At 40.7% G+C, this 18,999-nt stretch overlaps 1 protein-coding gene across 4 annotated transcripts in view; it reads right to left on the reverse strand.

The window, feature by feature from the left end:
* Positions 1–18,999, reverse strand: part of E2F3 (E2F transcription factor 3) — an 83,336-nt gene that overhangs the window by 30,640 nt on the left and 33,697 nt on the right. The window contains exon 1 of one of the 4 annotated variants that reach the window (XM_043908423.1): positions 3,800–4,366. The exons of the other annotated variants lie outside the window; for them this stretch is intronic. Within the exon in view, the coding sequence (XP_043764358.1) occupies positions 3,800–3,883 (84 nt within the window). The 5' untranslated portion in view covers positions 3,884–4,366. Of the gene's footprint in view, positions 1–3,799; positions 4,367–18,999 lie in introns of those variants that run through there. 4 annotated transcript variants of the gene reach the window in all.

Consider the following 18,999-nt stretch of genomic DNA (forward strand, 5'->3'; position numbering starts at 1 on the left):
TCTATGTACATTCCTCCCATATACTCTAAATCATCTCTAGATCACTTATAAAATCTGATATGCTTTGTAAATACGATGTAAATGCTATGTAAATAGTTGCTGGTGTGCATGGCAAATTCAAGTTTTGCTGTTTGGAACTTTCTGGAATTTTTTCCCAGAATATTTTTTCAATCTGAGGTTGGTTAAATCTGTAAATGGAGGACCTGTGGATAGGAAGGGCTGATTGTAGTCTCTCCATAAAATGGTAATAAGGGAGTCTTGGTTTTTATAGGTTATCCTGGGATTAGTGAGTCTCTTCAGATAATCCCTGTAAATTCATTTCGCCCACTGGTGTTCTTCGTGGCAAGATCACTGAAGAGCAAACACTTATGGAAAATTTAACATAGATCCCAATTCATATGATCCCCAACAAAGTAAACATGGGATTAAACAACTTTTGAGATGGGAGAATCACCCTAAAACACCCAGACAGGGAGCACATGATAGAAGACCCTCATTATTCTGTTTCCTCCCCAATAACTTTTACAGAAACTTCCTGTTTCTGGGGAACAAATTATTTTAAATGAACTACCCACTTGCAAAGAAATGCAAGTTTACCTGCTTTATAATGACAGAATTTTACCAACAGGCCTACCTATTCTTGAGAAACTTCCCAGAGTTTAAAAGACAGAATGGATTCATTGGAAAATGAATAAAATAATACCCATAAGACATGTATCGGCTCTAAGATGAGAATTCAACACTCTTAAAATGTTGAATTTTCAATGTTAAATTTCTATTCTTTAAACATTAAATTTTTATTCTTTAAATAATAAAGAATAGAAATTTCTCAGCAAGTAGGACAGCTAGTGAATTTTCTAAAGCTGAAGAAATGGAGAAATGGTCTGAGGCAAGGGAGGAGAGGAGTCGGCTGGCTGAGTGGGGGCCCTGGTTTAGCTGCGGAGCAATTCCTGAAGAGTAGGTGCTGCCTGACCTAGGTTTTAAACAGCCCTCAGTCTGGGGAACACAAAGCATGGATCCTCTCTTTTTAGATTTGCAGGGCAAAACAAAACAACCATCAAGATAGAAAAAGATATAACCCTTTGAAAGGAGTCAAATTCTCTCACTCACTTTTGCAGTTTTGACTTCTCAGGTTCTGACACACGAAATGGACTTTAATTCCCTGTTATATTAACATGAGTAAACATTTTGATAGAGATTATAATTCAGAATCCTTTCACTTACCCAGGAAAGGTTCAGAACAAGGTCTTAGCTTTTTCTACTTCATAATGAGCCACTACCTTTGAGGTCCAGAAGAAAATCAAACAGAAAGGCCTATGGCAGTGATGGCTAATGAATACATATGAAATCGGTTCATTTCCCAAACGCACATAAAAAGATCTTGCAAACATACTAGGAATAAATGCTATGAAAAACGTGGGACTGAACACTGGTGCTACAATAGCTCTAAAAGCGTACAAACTTGATAATACTGAATTCAAAGAGCATGTGGGCAAAGATGTTTCTTATCTCAACGAGTTAAAAAAAAAAAGCTACTGCGTTGTATAGGAGATGATGATAAATGTTAACCTTTAGTAATGATGAAAATCAATAACAAACTGTAAAGCTTATCAAGGACCTGGCTCTATTCAGCAGCTTGGTAATTACAGGAAAAGCAGCGATTTATCTGAACAGCGCTTAAGCTCAGTCGTGGAATAAATCAGGTTCTTTTTTAGGGGCCAATGGAGCTTGTCTCCTTTTTTACAAGTGAGTTTTTTTTAATAACCCCTTTTATCTTTTTACTTCCTCTAGCCTATGTACCTTATTCGGAGCCCTGGATGTTATCTCGATAGATATTATGTTAATTGGGAGAAAAAAGAGAGATCACGAAAATGACTCAAGTTGAACCTGACAACTTGGAGAACAATTTCTCCCTTAGTCTGTATACAGTCCGCCCTCTGGCTCAGTGGGTTCCGCATCCAGGGATTTTGGTATACGCAAGGGTCCTGGACCCAATCTCCCGGGGAAACCGAGGAACGACTGAACTTACTTCCAGATGCCGGCATGGTGGAAGCACGAATCACAAGCACGCTCCTCATCGCTGAAGTGGTACCTGCATCGCGACCTCTCACCAATCCTCCTCCTGCGCCTTCTCGGCCAGGAAATCTCGCGGTGAGCAACGTGAGGTCACAAACCGGAAATGCATAGCTTTTCTTGACCTAGGACCTCTGGCGAACATTAAAGAATGGCCGGAGGTCTCACTTCAGAGTTCATCTAGGGACTCCTATAACTTGTGTTAAACTTTTCCACAATTAGTTATTATAAAGGTGCAGTAAGTACCTAGTTATTAAAAATAACAACTTATCTGTGTGATAAGTCAAATTTCCTGATCTCTGCAAACCAGTTACGTTCACTGACCTGAGGATGTTAAGATTTTTATAGAATAAACGGAACCAATCGAAAGAAAAAAAACCTGGATAGTTTTTATTAAACATATTATTAATGAATCCTGTAATTTGGTACTTTTTTCAACTCATGAACTGACACTGAGTTTTCACAAAAATCTCTATTTGTACTCACAATTGCATTTGCTCACTGAAAGACATGTGCAGTGTAGGCAGCCACTTCATAAAAAGCAGAGAGGAAAAGAGGGCTATTTGAGTCACATTCCAATTTTGGAGAACGTTCTTTATTTTGATATTCTCAGAGTGGTTTATAAAGGGGAATAAAATAAGAAGCTACAGGAACATATACATTACTGTTATTTCTACCACAGTAGTATATCATTCTTTTTGTCAGTTCACAAAATATAACTTTAAAAAAAGGTTTTTCTTTTAACAGTGAGACTGTGGAGGAAGGGCAAGAAACGTTGGCCAAGCAGCAGAGCTTTCTGGGCCTCAGTTTCCTTGTTTGTACACAGTGAAGAGAGGACTAGAAAGATCCCTATAATACTGTTCCAGAGCCTTAATGCCTGTGAACATCTCTGAAACTTCATCTACTAATAAAGTTCAGTTGTATTTACATTTCTGAGCAAGATCCCTTCCATAAGAGGGTTCTAACCAGACCCTGGGAAGTGCTAAATTCACCAGAAATTTTTACTAGATTAGTTATGAAAATAAAGACACTTCAAAAGCTGTATAGATCCTGAAGCAGAAATTTAAGAAGAGCAAAAGTCTCTTGATTTGTGACTGACTTTGTAGCCAAACACAGTTGTGCCCTCTCCCCAGCTGCTTCAACCGTTAAACTTGAATGGCCAACGTGTGTGTGGGGGTATGTAAGCAACCTCTGGATCATTTCCCAAGCTCTTTCCCTGGGTTCCTCAGGGTTTGGTGCTAGACTTGTCTGGAGATGTAAAAGGCATGAGAGAATTTCATTTCTGTCCCCACCCTGTTATCACACTGTTTATGACCAAATGGCACCCTTGTCAAAGCATTTGGGACACCCTTGCCTCAGGGCTTGTGCAAAAGAATGTTTGCTTTATTATGAACAGTGCCCTGTCTTCAGGGAATGCAGAATGTTCAGAAAGTTTGCACTCAATCTTTACCTTCCCTTTCGGCCAACTATGATTCTCTACAGAGAAAATTATATGGCAGTCAGTTAATAAAGTCACAGACTTCTAGGCGTTGATTATCTACTTCTGCTGTAGAGAAAGCAGTATCTGATGGGCAAAAGGCAGGAAAAGATCTGAAAGGGACCACGGCTTTCCCAGAGGCGCTCAGATAGCAGAACCTTCGGGAGTTCAAAGTTTCCAAAGAGGGTTGGAATCAACCCACTAAATGCATGAAAGCAGAGCCAATGGCAAAGTCCAATAATGACCCACCTGGCACTTTGTCACTTTCTCTGCAGCCAACCAAATCAGCAAGACTGTTACCACGAAATACAGGGGGTTTGGAGAGAAACACATGCTACCACCTGGAATCGTCAAAAGATGAGAAAGTCATCCCCAAAGCAGGTGATTTAAGTTTCAAGCCAGTTGCTGTTTCAACTACAAGTTTCTTGTTCTGATTGTATTTAGCATTTTCAGGACCCTTTTCTTGCATGTGATGTCTGGTCACTGTTAAGAGTCTTTGTTGTAATATCCGGGAAGACGGTAAAATAAACACCCAAGTCCTGGTTCCCAAACTTGGACATACATTGCAATCAACTGGGACATTTAAATAATTCTGATGCCTGGGCTCCACCCCTGAGATACTGATTAGGTATATGGGTGTGGTTTGGGTGGCAAAATTGTTTTTCATATTCATTTATTTAAGCCTTTTAAAATGAAGTATCGTTAATTTGGGCTTCCCTGGTGGCTTAATAGTAAAGAATCCTCCTGTTAATGAAGGAGACGCAAGTTTGTTCCCTGGGTCAGGAAGTTCCCCTGGAGGAGGAAATGACAACCCACTTCAGTATTCTTGCCTGGAAAATCCCATGGACAGAGGAGCCTGGCAGGCTATAGTCTATGGGGTCGCGAAAGAGTCAGACATGACTTAGTGACTAAACAACAACAACATAGTTAATTTACAATGCTGTGTTAGTTTCAGGTGTACAAAATATATATATGAATATATATATTCTGAAAAGGAATATATATTCTTTTTCAGATTCTTTCCCATGATAGGTTATTACAAGATATTGAATATAGTTCCCTGGGCTATCCCGTAGGTCCTTGTTGTTTATGTTTTATATATAGTAGTGTGTTTATGGTAATTCCCAACTCCTAATTTATCCCCACCTCACCATCCCCTTTGGTAACTCTAAGTTTGTTTTCTATGTCTGAGTCTATTTTTGTCTTGTAAATAAGCTCATTTGCATCATTTTCTAGCTTCTACATATAAGTGATATCATATTTTCTTTGTCTTTCTCTGTCTGACTTACTTCACTTAATATGATCATCTCGAGGTCCATCCATGTGGCTGCATGGGTAGGAAGAGTTTCTAAAGCCTTGCAACTGAGTCTCACGCCTAGCAAAGTTTCAGAACTATGGCTCTAAGGTAAACCCTGGTTGGCAATTAGGCTCAGAAGGTACTGCTGTTTATGGGAAGTCTGCCTTAACCTGCCAAATAGAAGCACAATTTTGGTACAGTGAACACTCATCGGAGGGAAATATGTATTCTGTTCTGATACCAAATTATTTTTAAAGGCAGAAGGGCAACAGACAGAAGGAACAGTGATGCTTTTGTAGGAGTAAGGCAGGTCTTCAATGCTACAAAACTTCCTAGCGTGTGATAGAAACCAGTTTTGCTGGTTTTTTATTATATGACAAAGGGAAGCACTGACCCAATCAGCTGAATTCTGGATGGAAGATGTACTAGTCCAAAGCACTAATGACATTATCTCTGTGACTTCTGGGAGAATCCAGAAAGATGTCTATTCTAAGACTACTACTGCTAAAGTGCAGATATTGTCATTTCTTACCAGTCTTTAATTTTCCCATGGCAAGAAGATAAGGATCAAACCTATCCACCCTAAAGGCAGTGCACTAAGGTTGCAATTTTCCATTCATAGATTGAACATAATTTCTAAGGCCATGGGTCCCAAACTTAAGCACGCTGAGAATCACCCACAAGGCTTGTTAAACGCAAATTGTTGGACCCTGCAGCACAGATCTGTGATTCTAGAGGCTGAGGATGTGAAGTTGCATTTCCAAGTTCTCGGGTGCCACAGATGCTGCTGGTGTGGGGACCACATGTTGAGGACCCCTGTCCCCAGGGCTCACAGATGGCATGCTCTGAAGTAACAAGAAATGCTTCTGTCTTGCTTCAGGCTTTGTGATAAAGAGAAAACTCACTTTGACTGAAACGAGATATTAAGATAAATCTTGAGATTTATGTCAAGAGGCAAAACTGTATCATCCCCCTAGAAACGTACAGATGGGTTAACTTCATTCATTCACTTGTGAGTAAATGTTACCCTCAGAGGAGAAAATGAAAGAGATGTCTCAAGTTAAAAGAGGAAGACCTTAAAAAATTTGCCCTCACAAAAACACCGACTCATGATTTCTTTTTTTCCCCCCATGGTTTCCTGTTTCAGAAAAAAATAGTGGCTATTTTTCATACACAAAATGCTCATTTCATAATGTGGCATTTCTGCTGTGTGTGCTAAGTCGCTCAGTTGTGTTCAACTCTTTGCAATCCTATGGACTGTAGCCAGCCAGTCTCCTGTGTACATGGGATTCTCCAGGCAAGAATACTGGAGTGGATTGCCACGCCCTCCTCCAGGGGATCTTCCCAATACAGGGATCGAATCCACATCTCCTGCATCTTTACCACTAGTGCCACCTGGGAAGCATTTAATTGGGTGTAAATGTAGGCTTTTTAACTAAGTGGTCAGGATCATTGAGTAGTATCTGGAAAACAACAACAACAACAACAAAGTTGAGTCTGTGCTTTATAAAAGAGCAGGAAAAACCTCAAATGAAGCAAATATTGAAATGTTAAAAAAAAAAAACAAACCCTACATAATTCTGCAAAAAAAAGGCACTCAACTTTGTATGTGTATGTGGAAGGGGGATAGTGGAGGATGCTTTTTGTGACTCAAAATCTGGAAGTCAACAAAGAAAGAATGGAAGAAAATATGCTTTATAAAAATTGACTTCCAAGTGTGGCAAATCAAAACCTTAAAGACTAAAGAAAATGATAAACTGAGAAAAATATTTGGAGATCATATCATGGTCTCAGAGCTAATTAATCTCCCTATTAGATAAAGCGCTCTATAAATTAATAACAAAAGACCAGCAACTCAGTAGAAAAGTAAGTTAAGCACAGGAAGATACAGTTTGCAAACAAAGAAATACAAATGGCCTTTAAATGGATAAGATGTCTCATCTCACACTCTTTAAAAAAGGCATGCAATGAGACAAGTGCTCGGGCCTGGTGCACTGGGAAGACCCAGAGGAGTCGGGTGAAGAGGGAGGTGGGAGGGGGGATCGGGATGGGGAATAAGTGTAAATCTATGGCTGATTCATATCAATGTATGACAAAACCCACTGAAATGTTGTGAAGTAATTAGCCTCCAACTAATAAAAAAATTAAAAAAAAAAAAAAAGGCATGCAAATGTAAAATATATATTGAGATATGGTTTGCATATCAGACTGGCAAAATTTCAACAGTGTGAAAACTCACTCCGTTGGTAAAACTCTTCTATGTTGTAGGAAAGAGAGCAAAATAAAACAATCCCTAGGAAGCGCAATCAACAACATCAAGTATGTGTGAACATATTCTCTGATCAAAATTTTGACCCTTTCTTCAGGAAACTGCTCTGTAGTTACAGTTGCAAGTGGGTGAAGCTGATATACCTGCAACTTTGTAATAAAAGAATGACAGAATCTATAAGACTATTCACAGAAGCTTGGTTTAGTAACTGACACTTCCATGCAGCGGAATATTATTTACCTCTAAAAATCATGAGGTGGCTCTGTATGTTCTGACATGGAAGGCGCATTAAAGTATCTCATTAAGGGACCTACTGTATTGCCCAGGGAGCTCTACTCGCTACTCTGAGTATATGAGAAAACAATCTATAGTAACAAAGACTGGATATATGTCCATGTATAACTGATTCACTTTGCTATACACCTGAAACAGCATTATAAATCAACTATACGCCAACAGAAATTTTAAGTTATTTCATTAAATGTAAATACAAAGTGCAGAATAACAACAGCTGTCATCTTTTATAAGAAAAGGAGGAAAATTAAAATATTCAGTTTTTTCAGTTTGCACAAACAGTGGAAGAATTCACAAGACACTAATGGAAATGAAGACCATTATATCTACTACTGTGCACAGGAATCCCTTAGAAGAAATGGAGTAGCCATCATAGTCAACAAAAGAGTCCAAAATGCAGTTCTTGGATGCAATCTCAAAAACGACAGAATGATCTCGGTTCGTTTCCAAGGCAAACCATTCAATATCACCGTAATCCAAGCCTATGCTCCAACGAGTAGTGCTGAAGAAGCTGAAATTGAACGCTTCTATGAAGACCTACATGACCTTTTAGAACTGACACCCAAAAAAGATGTCCTTTTCATTATAGGGGACTGGAATGCAAAAGTAGGAAGTCAAGAAATACCTGGAGTAACGCAAATTTGGCCTTGGAGTACAGAATGGAGCAGGGCAAAGGCTAATAGAGTTTTGCCAAGAGAACACACTGGTCATAGCAAACACCCTCTCCCAACAACACAAGAGAAGACTCTACACATGGACATCACCAGATGGTCAACACCGAAATCAGACTGATTATATTCTTTGCAGCCAAAGATGGAGAAGCTCTATCCAGTCAGCAAAAACAACACTGGGAGCTGACTGTGGCTCAGATCATGAACTCCTTATTGCCAAATTCAGACTTAAATTGAAGAAAGTAGGGAAAACCACTAGACCATTCAGGTATGACCTAAATCAAATCCCTTATGACTATACAGTGGAAGTGAGAAATAGATTTAAGGGACTAGATCTGATAGACAGAGTGCCTGATGAACAATGGACGGAGGTTTGTGACATTGTACAGGAGACAGGGATCAAGACCATCCCCAAGGAAAAGGAAGGCAAAAAGGCAAAATGGTTGTCTGAGGAGGCCTTACAAATTGCTGTGAGAAGAAGAGAAGCGAAAAGCAAAGGAGAAAAGGAAAGATATTCCCATTTGAATGTAGAGTTCCAAAGAATAGCAAGGAGAGATAAGAAAGCCTTCCTCAGCGATCAATGCAAAGAAAGAGAGGAAAACAACAGAATGGGAAAGACTAGAGATCTCTTCAAGAAAATTAGAGATACCAAAGGAACATTCCATGCACAGATGGGTTCGATAAAGGACAGAAATGGTATGGACCTAAGAGAAGCAGGAGATATTAAGAAGAGGTGGCAAGAATACACAGAAGAACTGTAAAAAAAGGTCTTCATGACCCAGATACTCATGATGGTGTGATCACTCACCTAGAGCCAGACATCCTGGAATGTGAAATCAAGTGGGCCTTAGAAAGCATCACTGTGAACAAAGCTAGTGGAGGTGATGGAATTCCAGTTGAGCTAGTTCAAATCCTGAAAGATGATGCTGTGAAAGTGCTGCCCTCAATATGCCAGCAAATTTGGAAAACTCATCAGTGGCCACAAGACTGGAAAAGGTCAGTTTTCATTCCAGTCCCAAAGAAAGGCAATCCCAAAGAATTCTCAAACTACCGTACGATTGCACTCATCTCACATCCTAGTAAAGTAATGCTCAAAATTCTCCAAGCCAGGCTTCAGCAATATGTGAACTGTGAACTTCCAGATGTTCAAGCTGGTTTTAGAAAAGGCAGAGGAACCAGAGATCAAACTGCCAACATCCCCTGGATCATCGAAAAAGCAAGAGAGTTCCAGAAAAACATCTATTTCTGCTTTATTGACTATGCCAAAGCCTTTGACTGTGTAGATCACAATAAACTGTGGAAAATTCTGAAAGAGATAGGAATACCAGACCACCTGACCTGCCTCTTGAGAAACCTATATGCAGGTCAGGAAGCAACAGTTAGAACTGGACATGGACCAACAGACTGGTTCCAAGTAGGAAAAGGAGTATGTCAAGGCTGTATATTGTCACCCTGCTTATTTAACTTATATGCAGAGTACATCATGAGAAACGCTGGGCTGGAAGAAGCACAAGCTGGAATCAAGATTGCCAGAAGAAATATCAATAACCTCAGATATGCAGATGACACCACCCTTATGGCAGAAAGTGAAGAAGAACTAAAGAGCCTCTTGATGAAAGTGAAAGAGGAGAGTGAAAAAGTTGGCTTAAAGCTCAACATTCAGAAAACTAAGATCATGGCATCTGGTCCCATCACTTCATGGGAAATAGATGGGGAAACAGTGGAAACAGTGTCAGACTTTAATTTTTGGGGCTCCAAAATCACTGCAGATGGTGATTGCAGCCATGAAATTAAAAGACCCTTACTCCTTGGAAGGAAAGTTATGACCAACTTAGATAGCATACTAAAAAGCAGAGACATTAGTTTGCCAACAAAGGTCCATCTAGTCAAGGCTATAGTTTTTCCAGTGGTCATGTATGGATGTGAGAGTTGGATGGTGAAGAAAGCTGAGCACCGAAGAATTGATGCTTTTGAACTGTGGTGTTGGAGACGACTCTTGGGAGTCCCTTGGGCTGCAAGGAGATCCATCCAGTCCATCGTAAAGGAGATCAGTCCTGGGTGCTCATTGGAAGGGCTGATGCTGAAGCTCGAACTCCAATACTTTGGCCACCTCATGGGAAGAGTTGACTCATTGGAAAAGACCCTGATGCTGGGATGGACTGGGGGCAGGAGGCAAAGGGGATGACAGAGGATGAGATGGTTGTATGGCATCACTGACTCAATGGGCATGAGTTTGAGTAAACTCTGGGAGTTGGTGATGGACAGGGAGGCCTGGCGTGCTGTGATTCATGGGGTCGCAAAGAGTCGGACACGACTGAGCGACTGACCTGAACTGAATGGAAACAGGAGGGCAGGGTGGTGAATGGGAACAGGCCTGAGAGTAAGATTTGCAAACACACCTTCTCATAAGATATCCTCTGTAATAGTGACTGAAATCAAAGTGTGCTGTGCTAAGCTGTTTCAGTCGTGGCCGACTCTGTGTGACCCTGTGGACTGTAGCCCACCAGGCTCCACTGTCCATGCGATTCTCCAGGCAAGAATACTGGAGTGAGTTGCCATGCCCTCCTCTAGGAGATCTTCCTGACCCAGGGATCAAAGCTGCGTTGCTTCGTTTCTTTACCATCTGCGTTATTACCAGGGAAGCCCCAATCAAAGTGTAGTACTATTTAAAACATGAGAAAACTTTGGTGTGCGTGAGTACTTTTCCTTTACATGTTTTCAGCACCTTTCAAAGCTCTGCACCCTGCCCCCATTAAAAAAAAGGGCTTAGCAAATACAAGTCAAGTGATAGGGTTGGGCCAAAATCACTGACCTCTAGGAGGCCAGACATTAGATGGCAAAGTCCACTCCGCAAGCAAGGGCTTTTCAGAAGAGCATTTACTACAACAGGTCTCTGAAGATGAAAGAAGCCAGGCTTTTAATTTTACTGGATCATTCAATTGCTATAAATATTCTCTTCCAATTAAGTCAATGAATTTCCATTTCTTTGCAGCCCATGCTTTTAAGCCACACTCAGATGTTTACCATCCAGTGTTTTTCACTCCGTGGCACTCTCCCCCCACTTTTGCTTTAATAAATAAACAATCAACAGAAGCGCCTAATTATAGACTTCAGGAACATAAAATTCCCTAGATCAGATCAAGAATGACAGCCTCTCCCCACCCCCCAGACCTGTCTTTTCTCTAATTCAAAACCAGGAAACATCTTTTGATACTGCACCAAGTACAATACATAGAATACACAAATAAGTCACAGTAACCAAATTTTTAATACCTCCATGCCTCCCTGAAGAGATGCCAGTGTTTACATAATCCTTGGAGTATCTTATTTTAAAATCATCCTCTATGTTCAGACTGTTGCCGCATAAAATTTATAAGGTAAATATAAACTTAAATTCGTAGTTACCTGAGATGAGGGGTGGGGGGAGGAGGAATTGGATGAAGGCAGTCAAAAGGTACAAACTTCCAGTTATAAATAAATACTAAGGATATAATGTACAATAAGAGAAATATAATTAACACTGCTGTATGTTAAATATGAAAGTTATGAGTGTACATCCTGAGTTCTCCTCATTTGCCAAGGGTGCTAACTTGCTTCAGTTGTGTCCTACTCTTTGCGACCCTATGGACCACAGCCCGCCACTGTCCGTGGGGTTCTCCAGACAAGAATACTGGAGTGGGTTGCCATTTCCTTCTCCAGCAGATCTTCCTGACCCAGGGATCAAACCCACATCTCTTATGTCTCCTGCATTGGCAGGCAGGTTCTTTACCAGTAGCTCCAGAAACACTTTTTTTTCTTTTCTTCTATTTTGCACATATATGAGATGACAGATGTTCACTAAACTTGTGGTAATTATTTGATGATGTAAGTAAGTCAAATCACTATACTGTATACCTTAAACTTACATAGGGCTGCATGTCAATAACATTTCTATAAAATTGGAAGAAAAACAAAAACTAAAGTTAATATAAACCTTATATATATAAATGTTATATAAATTTTTTTTTAAAATAAAAACAAACACATTTAACTTACTCTGGGAACATGTCAAGGCACTAGAGTTACAGTTCCATGACTCTGTGTCACATATCAATGAAAGAAAAGAAGTCAGCTGACCTTTCCTGAATGGACTCTCAGCGGCAGGAACCTACAAAAGGGCGTTTATCAGCAAGCAGAGACCCGGCCACTGCACAGCACTCCCTGGAGAACCAACGATCATTTCCCGGGAGGTGTTTCTAGGCTGTGCACTGAGAGTGCTCCTGACAACCAAACCAAAAAACAAAGAAACAGAAAACCACCTACTCCACAAACTAGCTTTCCAGCATCTCTTGCTCAATTTCTACAATTGCTACCTGTAACCTACTTGGAAAAACAGAATGGGGTTGGACAAGTGAAAGACCTTTCACTTCAACCCTAAAGAAGGAAATCTGAGCAAAATCCTATCCACTGTGTCATCAGGAAATGGATTAGAAAGACCCAAGGACAGTATCAAGAACTACCCATTTCCTAACCCTCGATACGGCCCTGAATTGCTGCGTGACCCTGGGCAAGTCACTGCTCCTCTCTGGGCCTCTCTGTGCTCATCTCCGGAAGGCGGTGGTGGTACTTGAGGTCTCACAGAGGTCTTCCCCAGCTTTCTCCAGCAGAGACGGGAACTCCAAGTTGCTTAATTCCGCGAGCTTACTCTGTCACGAATAAATTATGGCAACGACAGTGGCTTCTGTTGCTTTACAATGAATGAGTGTGTTATAACCCAGCTCGTGGGCAGAGTGACTTCACGGCCTAATCCTTTCGATTTCCGACTCCCGATTATGTAGCAGTCTCTGCACGAGATGACATAATATAAAAATAAATTCTCTATTTCATCCTGTCCCCTTCCCCTTGGAGGCTGGATCAGTACAAATCACTGACACTCAGGAAAAACTATCCCAGAAGATCGCCGTGGGTCTCTGTCGGGGGCAGTGGGGGAACTGCCTCCTTGAGAGGCCCAAGCAGAGAAGGCAGTGGCTTGGCTGGTCAGATGTAAAGCAAAATGGCAGGACCTATTCAGCTCTGCCACTATGAGCTTCTCTCTCTCTCTCTCACACACACAACCAATAATGCGGTACTGCTTAGCTCATTTGTCCCATGGGCGAAAAACCTCACAAGAGAGCCTGGGCCCTTCCCCCAAGTTTGTGAAAAGCTGCAGAACACCAAGGCAGTGGCTGGTCCTATTCCCCTTCCAAGGGCATTCAAGACGGCATGGAGGGTCCTCTCGCCTCTGTGCTGAGGACCTCCCTGTTTTCTCTGAAGCCACAGCTAAGATAATACGTTAATCTAACTTATCATACTATATCCTGATATTAGCCAAGGAAGAAACTTTTAAAAACTAATGTCTTCTGGGTCCAAGGTGCTGCGTTTCTTTATACAGATGCAGTAAACTAGTGACATTTTATAAAGCTGCTTTTATGGCATGAAGGTTTATTTGTTCTTAAACTTTCTAGGTTCTATATATATATATATAGAGAGAGAGTTGTCTATTCTGTCAAAAATGAGACAAAGGGTGGGTTACAAACCTCACTTTTCGTTTTCTAATCCAGAAACAGGTGTTTTACATCAGGGGTCAGTAATGTGTCCAGCTTAAGCACTGCCCGTGGTATTACCCAACCCCTGTATGTTCGTCAAGAGGGTGTTCCTTGAACTTTCAGGAGTAAGTCCCTAAACTTTTGGTGAAATAATTATAGTTAGCATGCAATGAGCCTCTGCTGAAAGTTGGATTGGGGTGCTCAAAATTATTATTTCATCTTTCCTGAACTCCTGTGGCACAGATGAGGAAACGATGGCAAAGCGAGCAGCCACTTGAACCTGTCTTTTAAGTCCCAGAACCTGCCTCTCTAATACCCAATTCCCCACCAAGAGTGGATGAGAAAACAAAGTCCTTGGCTCTGAGAAGCCCAGATTGCAAGATGTACCATCGTTTCATTAATGAATGGAGAGATCAATGCTAAGAGGCAAATGACATCCACCAAAAAATGTCATGTCTTGGAAAATGGAGAAAATACACTGATTCTTATACAAAAGAATGGATTGGAGTGGGTAGCTTTTCCCTTCTTCAGGGGATCTTCCCAACTCAGGGATCGAACCCAGGTCTCCCACATTGCAGGCAGATTCTTTACCAGCTGAGCCACCAGGGAAGCCCAAGAATATTGGAGTGGGTAGTCTATCCCTTCTCCAGTGAATCTTCCTGGCCTGGGAATCAAACCAGGGTTTCCTGTACTGCAGGCAGATTCTTTATCAACTGAGCTATCAAGGAAGCCCCTATATTAGTATACACACAGTCAAATAATTTCCATAGGCAATAAAGCCATGGGAATTCACACAGGCTCAGACAGCATCTGAAGCACTACAGTTTTCAAAAAACATTATCCCAAATCCCTGGGGATAATGGGGATTATCTCCATACTGGGGATTCCAGATGAAGAAAGTGTGTATTTTGTAAAGTGTGAGGGTATGGGGAGACGACAACTTGTGATGTGGGACAGTTATGTCCATATCCAGCATAGTAATTCAGGAAGAGAAAAAGAATGAGGACCCAAAAAGTATAAGGCTACAGAGAGAGACAGAAATGAAAGCAGATGTCTCTGCCCCCACTTGTGTCTACACAGCTCCCACCACAGATGGTGGTACCCAGTCTACACTGGCCTTTCCCACATCATACCCCAAGGGAATGCAGGCAGGTCCAGCTTTCCTCATTGCTCACTTCTTCATCTGCCAAAAAAATGGTGCCCAAGCTACCTACTTCATACAAATGTTTCGAAGGTGACAATATAAAAGCTTTCATAGGTTTACGATAGCTAGGACATGGAAGCAACCTAGATGTCCAACAGCAGATGAATGGATAAGGAAGTTGTGGTACATATACACAGTGGAATATTACTCAGCCGTGAAAAAGAACTCACTTGAATCAGTTCTAATGAGGTGGATGAAACTGGACCCTAATATACGGAGTGAAGTAAGTCAGAAACAGAAACACCAATACAGTATATTAATGCATATATATGCAATTTAGAAAGAAATGATGACCCTATATGCAAGACAGCAAAAAAGACATAGATGTGAAGAACTAACTGACTTTTGGACTATGTGGGAGAAGGTGAGGGTGGAAAGATTTGAGAGAATAGCATTGAGACATGTACATTACCAAATGTAAAACAGATGACCAGTGCAAGTTCAATTCATGAAGCAGGGCACCCCGAGCTGGTGCTCTGAGACAACCCAGAGGGATGGGGTGGAGAGGGAGATAGGGAGGGCGTTTGGGCCCGGGGGACACATGTACACCCATGGCTGATTCATGTTGATGTACGGCAAAAACCTCTACAATATTGTAAAGTAACTAGCCTCCAATTAAATCAATTAATTTTAAAAATTAATTTAAAATTTAATTAAATTAACTAATTTTTAAAAATCTTAGATTTCCATAAAAATGATTATTTGGCAAACCTACATGAAAGGCTTTATATGCATTGATGAAGGAAAAGAATCATGTCCAAATATAAGCACACACTCACAGACACAAACATATATGCAGTTGAAGGTGTCATAGCATTTCAAATAATTCTAAAGTTTGCTTAGTTTACTGTTACTAATTATAAAAAGGTGCAGAAAGTTGAAGGTTATGGAGGCTCAAATAATTCTAACCTTTGCTTGAAGAAATGAAAAGTACAGAAGTTACCAAGATAATTGGTAAAATAATATCTGACATGTGAGGAGCCTTTCCTTTGGGTGAGCAGCACTAGATAAATTTTTCATTTAGACGACCCAGCAGCTATTAAGACGGTTACCGAGAGAATGAAAAGACGGAAAGTAGACTGCTTCTGGAGGGAGGGTGAGCCTTTGCCATGCGGCTTCCCTTACAGTGGAGAACCCAGAGACCACAGCACCCTCAGCCAGGCCTCAGGAAGCCTTCCTACCCTTCATCAACAGGCTGCCATGTCCAACCAGGTAACAACACAACAAAAACGCTCCTTTCCCCAACCACAGCCAGCTCACCAGATAGTGAAAAACAGTTACTCATGGGAAACCCAGTGAGGAATGAGGCCTGGTGAGCAAATCAGAGTTAGGTGACATTCAGAGGGGTCAAAACAAGGATTCCCAGCCTTGTGCAAGGCTGGTGGGAATGTGGAAAACAACCTCTGTGGAAAACAGTTCAGAGGTTCCTCTAAAAAGTTCAACATGGAAATGCCATATGATCCAGCAATCCCACTGCTGGATCTATACCCCAAGGAATTGAAAGCAGGAACTAAGATGTTTCTACACCAGTGTTCATAGCAGGATTATTCACAGTAACTCAAAGATGCAAACAACTTAAGAGTCCATTGAAAGATGAACAGATAAACAAACGGGTGTATTATGTACACAATGGAATATTATTCAGCCATAAAAAGGAGTGAAATTTTGATATATGTTACAACATGGATGTACCTCAAAGACACTAGGCAAAGTGAAATAAGGCAGACACAGAAGGACAAATAGTCTACCATTCCACTTGTATGAGGCACTCACAGTTGTCAAGTTCAAAGACAGTAAGTACAACAGTGGTTACGAGGGACTGGGGGGTGGGGGATGTGGGGAATTACTGTGTGGCAGGTAGCAAGTTTCTATTAGGGATGCTGAAAAAAATCCTGGAAATAGTGGTGAAGGTTGTACAACGTTATAAACGTACTTAATGCCACTGAATTATACACCTAAAAATGACAAATGTTATGTTATATATATCTTACCACAATAAAACAAACTAACTAAACAAAGATTCCTAAAGGATATGCTCACCCCTGCAGGTCCTTCCCCGGTGTGGGCTCCACTGGATTGCTGGGTCTCCCCACCCCTACCCCTGGCCACTTTCCCTCTCCTTGACCATCTGTACTCAGTGAGATATCCACTGAAATTACTCCTGGCAGAAGTAGGCTGAAATAAATTTGAGAGTTAAAGCAGCTTTGTGATCCTCCGGCCTGTTGTTCCACTGTGAGCTCCAGCCTGTGACTTCCCAGTCCAGAGGAAAAGAACTCATTCCTAACGAGTTTTCACAGAGACGGTAACTACCAACACTTCAGATCATTATGGAAAGAAAACTTCAGTGTCTCCACTGGTTTCCAGAGAGCAGACCAAATCCTAAGTAAGAAAAACGGCCTTTTTGTACTGGTGTCACTGACTTCCTACCAAGAACCCTGAGAGACAGAGGCGAAGCCTCGAGGTATGTAGATGGTTTTTGCTCTCCCTGATGGACACAAGAGGGGGGCTAAATTTTCTCCTCTTTTTTGGACAAATGGATATATAACTCTCATGACAGGAAGTAAGCTAGGGCTAAGGTAAAAATTCGCAGCAAAAAAAAAAAAAATAATAATAATAATAATCACAGCAACCACTTGTTTCCACTGAATAACTCTACAGTAAAGTTCAATGTAAGAGAATGGTGACACTATTAACCTACGTTATTATAATTAAATAAAAATAATTCATTATTACCATTTCTTTGGTAGTAATATCTCTGCCACAAAATATGCATTGGTTAAGTGTCTGTGGAATGATGAATACAACTCCTTCCAATGAAAGATGAGTTCAAAATCTCTGAAGCCTATAGTTCAATAATGTGACTACATCCTTGATGTATAGTGACGGGAGTTCAGAAAGTGCGACGAAGGGTCCTGATAGCACAAGACGTGTTTTTGTTGTTGTTGTTTTTTTTAATTTTATTTCTTTATATTTATTCTGCTTATTTTATCATTATAACTGAGTTTCATTCTACTTATTTGACTGCACCAGGTCTTAGTTATAGCATGCAGGACCTTCAGTCTTCATTGGGGCATAAGTGCGGTGTGTGGAATCTAGTTCCTTGACCGAGGATTGAACCCAGGCCCCCTGCAATGGGAGCTTGGAGTCTCAACCACTGGACCACTTACAGAAGTCCCCATATAATGTTTTGGTAAGGGGATTTCACAGCAACAGGTGAAGTACTGGGCAGAGAACACCCTGGCACCCTGATGGCTCACTGCTTTCTCCACTGGAATTTATAAACAAAATACAAATATACAGAAAGCATGGGTCATAAAGTATTTTCATTACATATGCTTAAGTAGGATGAGGTTGGTGAGGTCAGTGAAAGGTGAATTTTTTAAAGTCTTTTTTTTTGATGTGGACCATTTTTAAAGTTTTTATTGAATTTGTTACCATATTGCTTCTGTTTTTTGTTTTGCTTTGGTTTGAGTGTTTTGGTCCTGAGGCACGCGGGGTCTTAGCTCCCTGACTAGGGATTGAACCTGCACCCCTCCACACTGGAAGGAGAAGTCTTAACCACTGGGCCACCAAGGAAGTCCCTCTTTCTTTCTTTCTTTTGTTTTTTTTTTAAAGAAAAAAAATAGGAGGAAAAAAGATGGGTACAGACAGACACATCGCTGCACTGGTAATCAGTTAAAAGTATGTGGAAAGAACGGCAGGATTAAAATCAGATCCAACAGAGAAATGAGCAAATAAATTAAGAATAAACATACATACAAACAAAATGAAACATGTGAGTAAGCATCTTCCTCCCTCTTGTTAGGAGAGCTTGCTTTGTCAACCCATGTGGAAGGGTGGTGTCTACATTCTAGAATTCAGTTCAAAATTTCAGCCATTTTACATTTGTTTTCACATTGACAAAGCAGCGCTTTGCTGCTACTTATTTATAATTTAATTCCCCTGATGGTTCTAAAAACAAGGGAAGAAATATTTTCAAACAAAAATCATTATTTATACAGCTGGAGTTTCCATTTAGTTAGGAAAATTAGTAGAAAAATATTTGGTCAGAATGTGAGATAAGTTTTGAATATTTCACAAAATCTCAGACCATCAACTTCCAAATCTCTTATTGTATGTAAGTCTTTCCTGGAGTCAACAAGGGAGCCCC

Source organism: Cervus elaphus, chromosome 7, assembly GCF_910594005.1.
Source record: "Cervus elaphus chromosome 7, mCerEla1.1, whole genome shotgun sequence".
NCBI classification, from domain to species: Eukaryota; Metazoa; Chordata; class Mammalia; order Artiodactyla; family Cervidae; genus Cervus; species Cervus elaphus.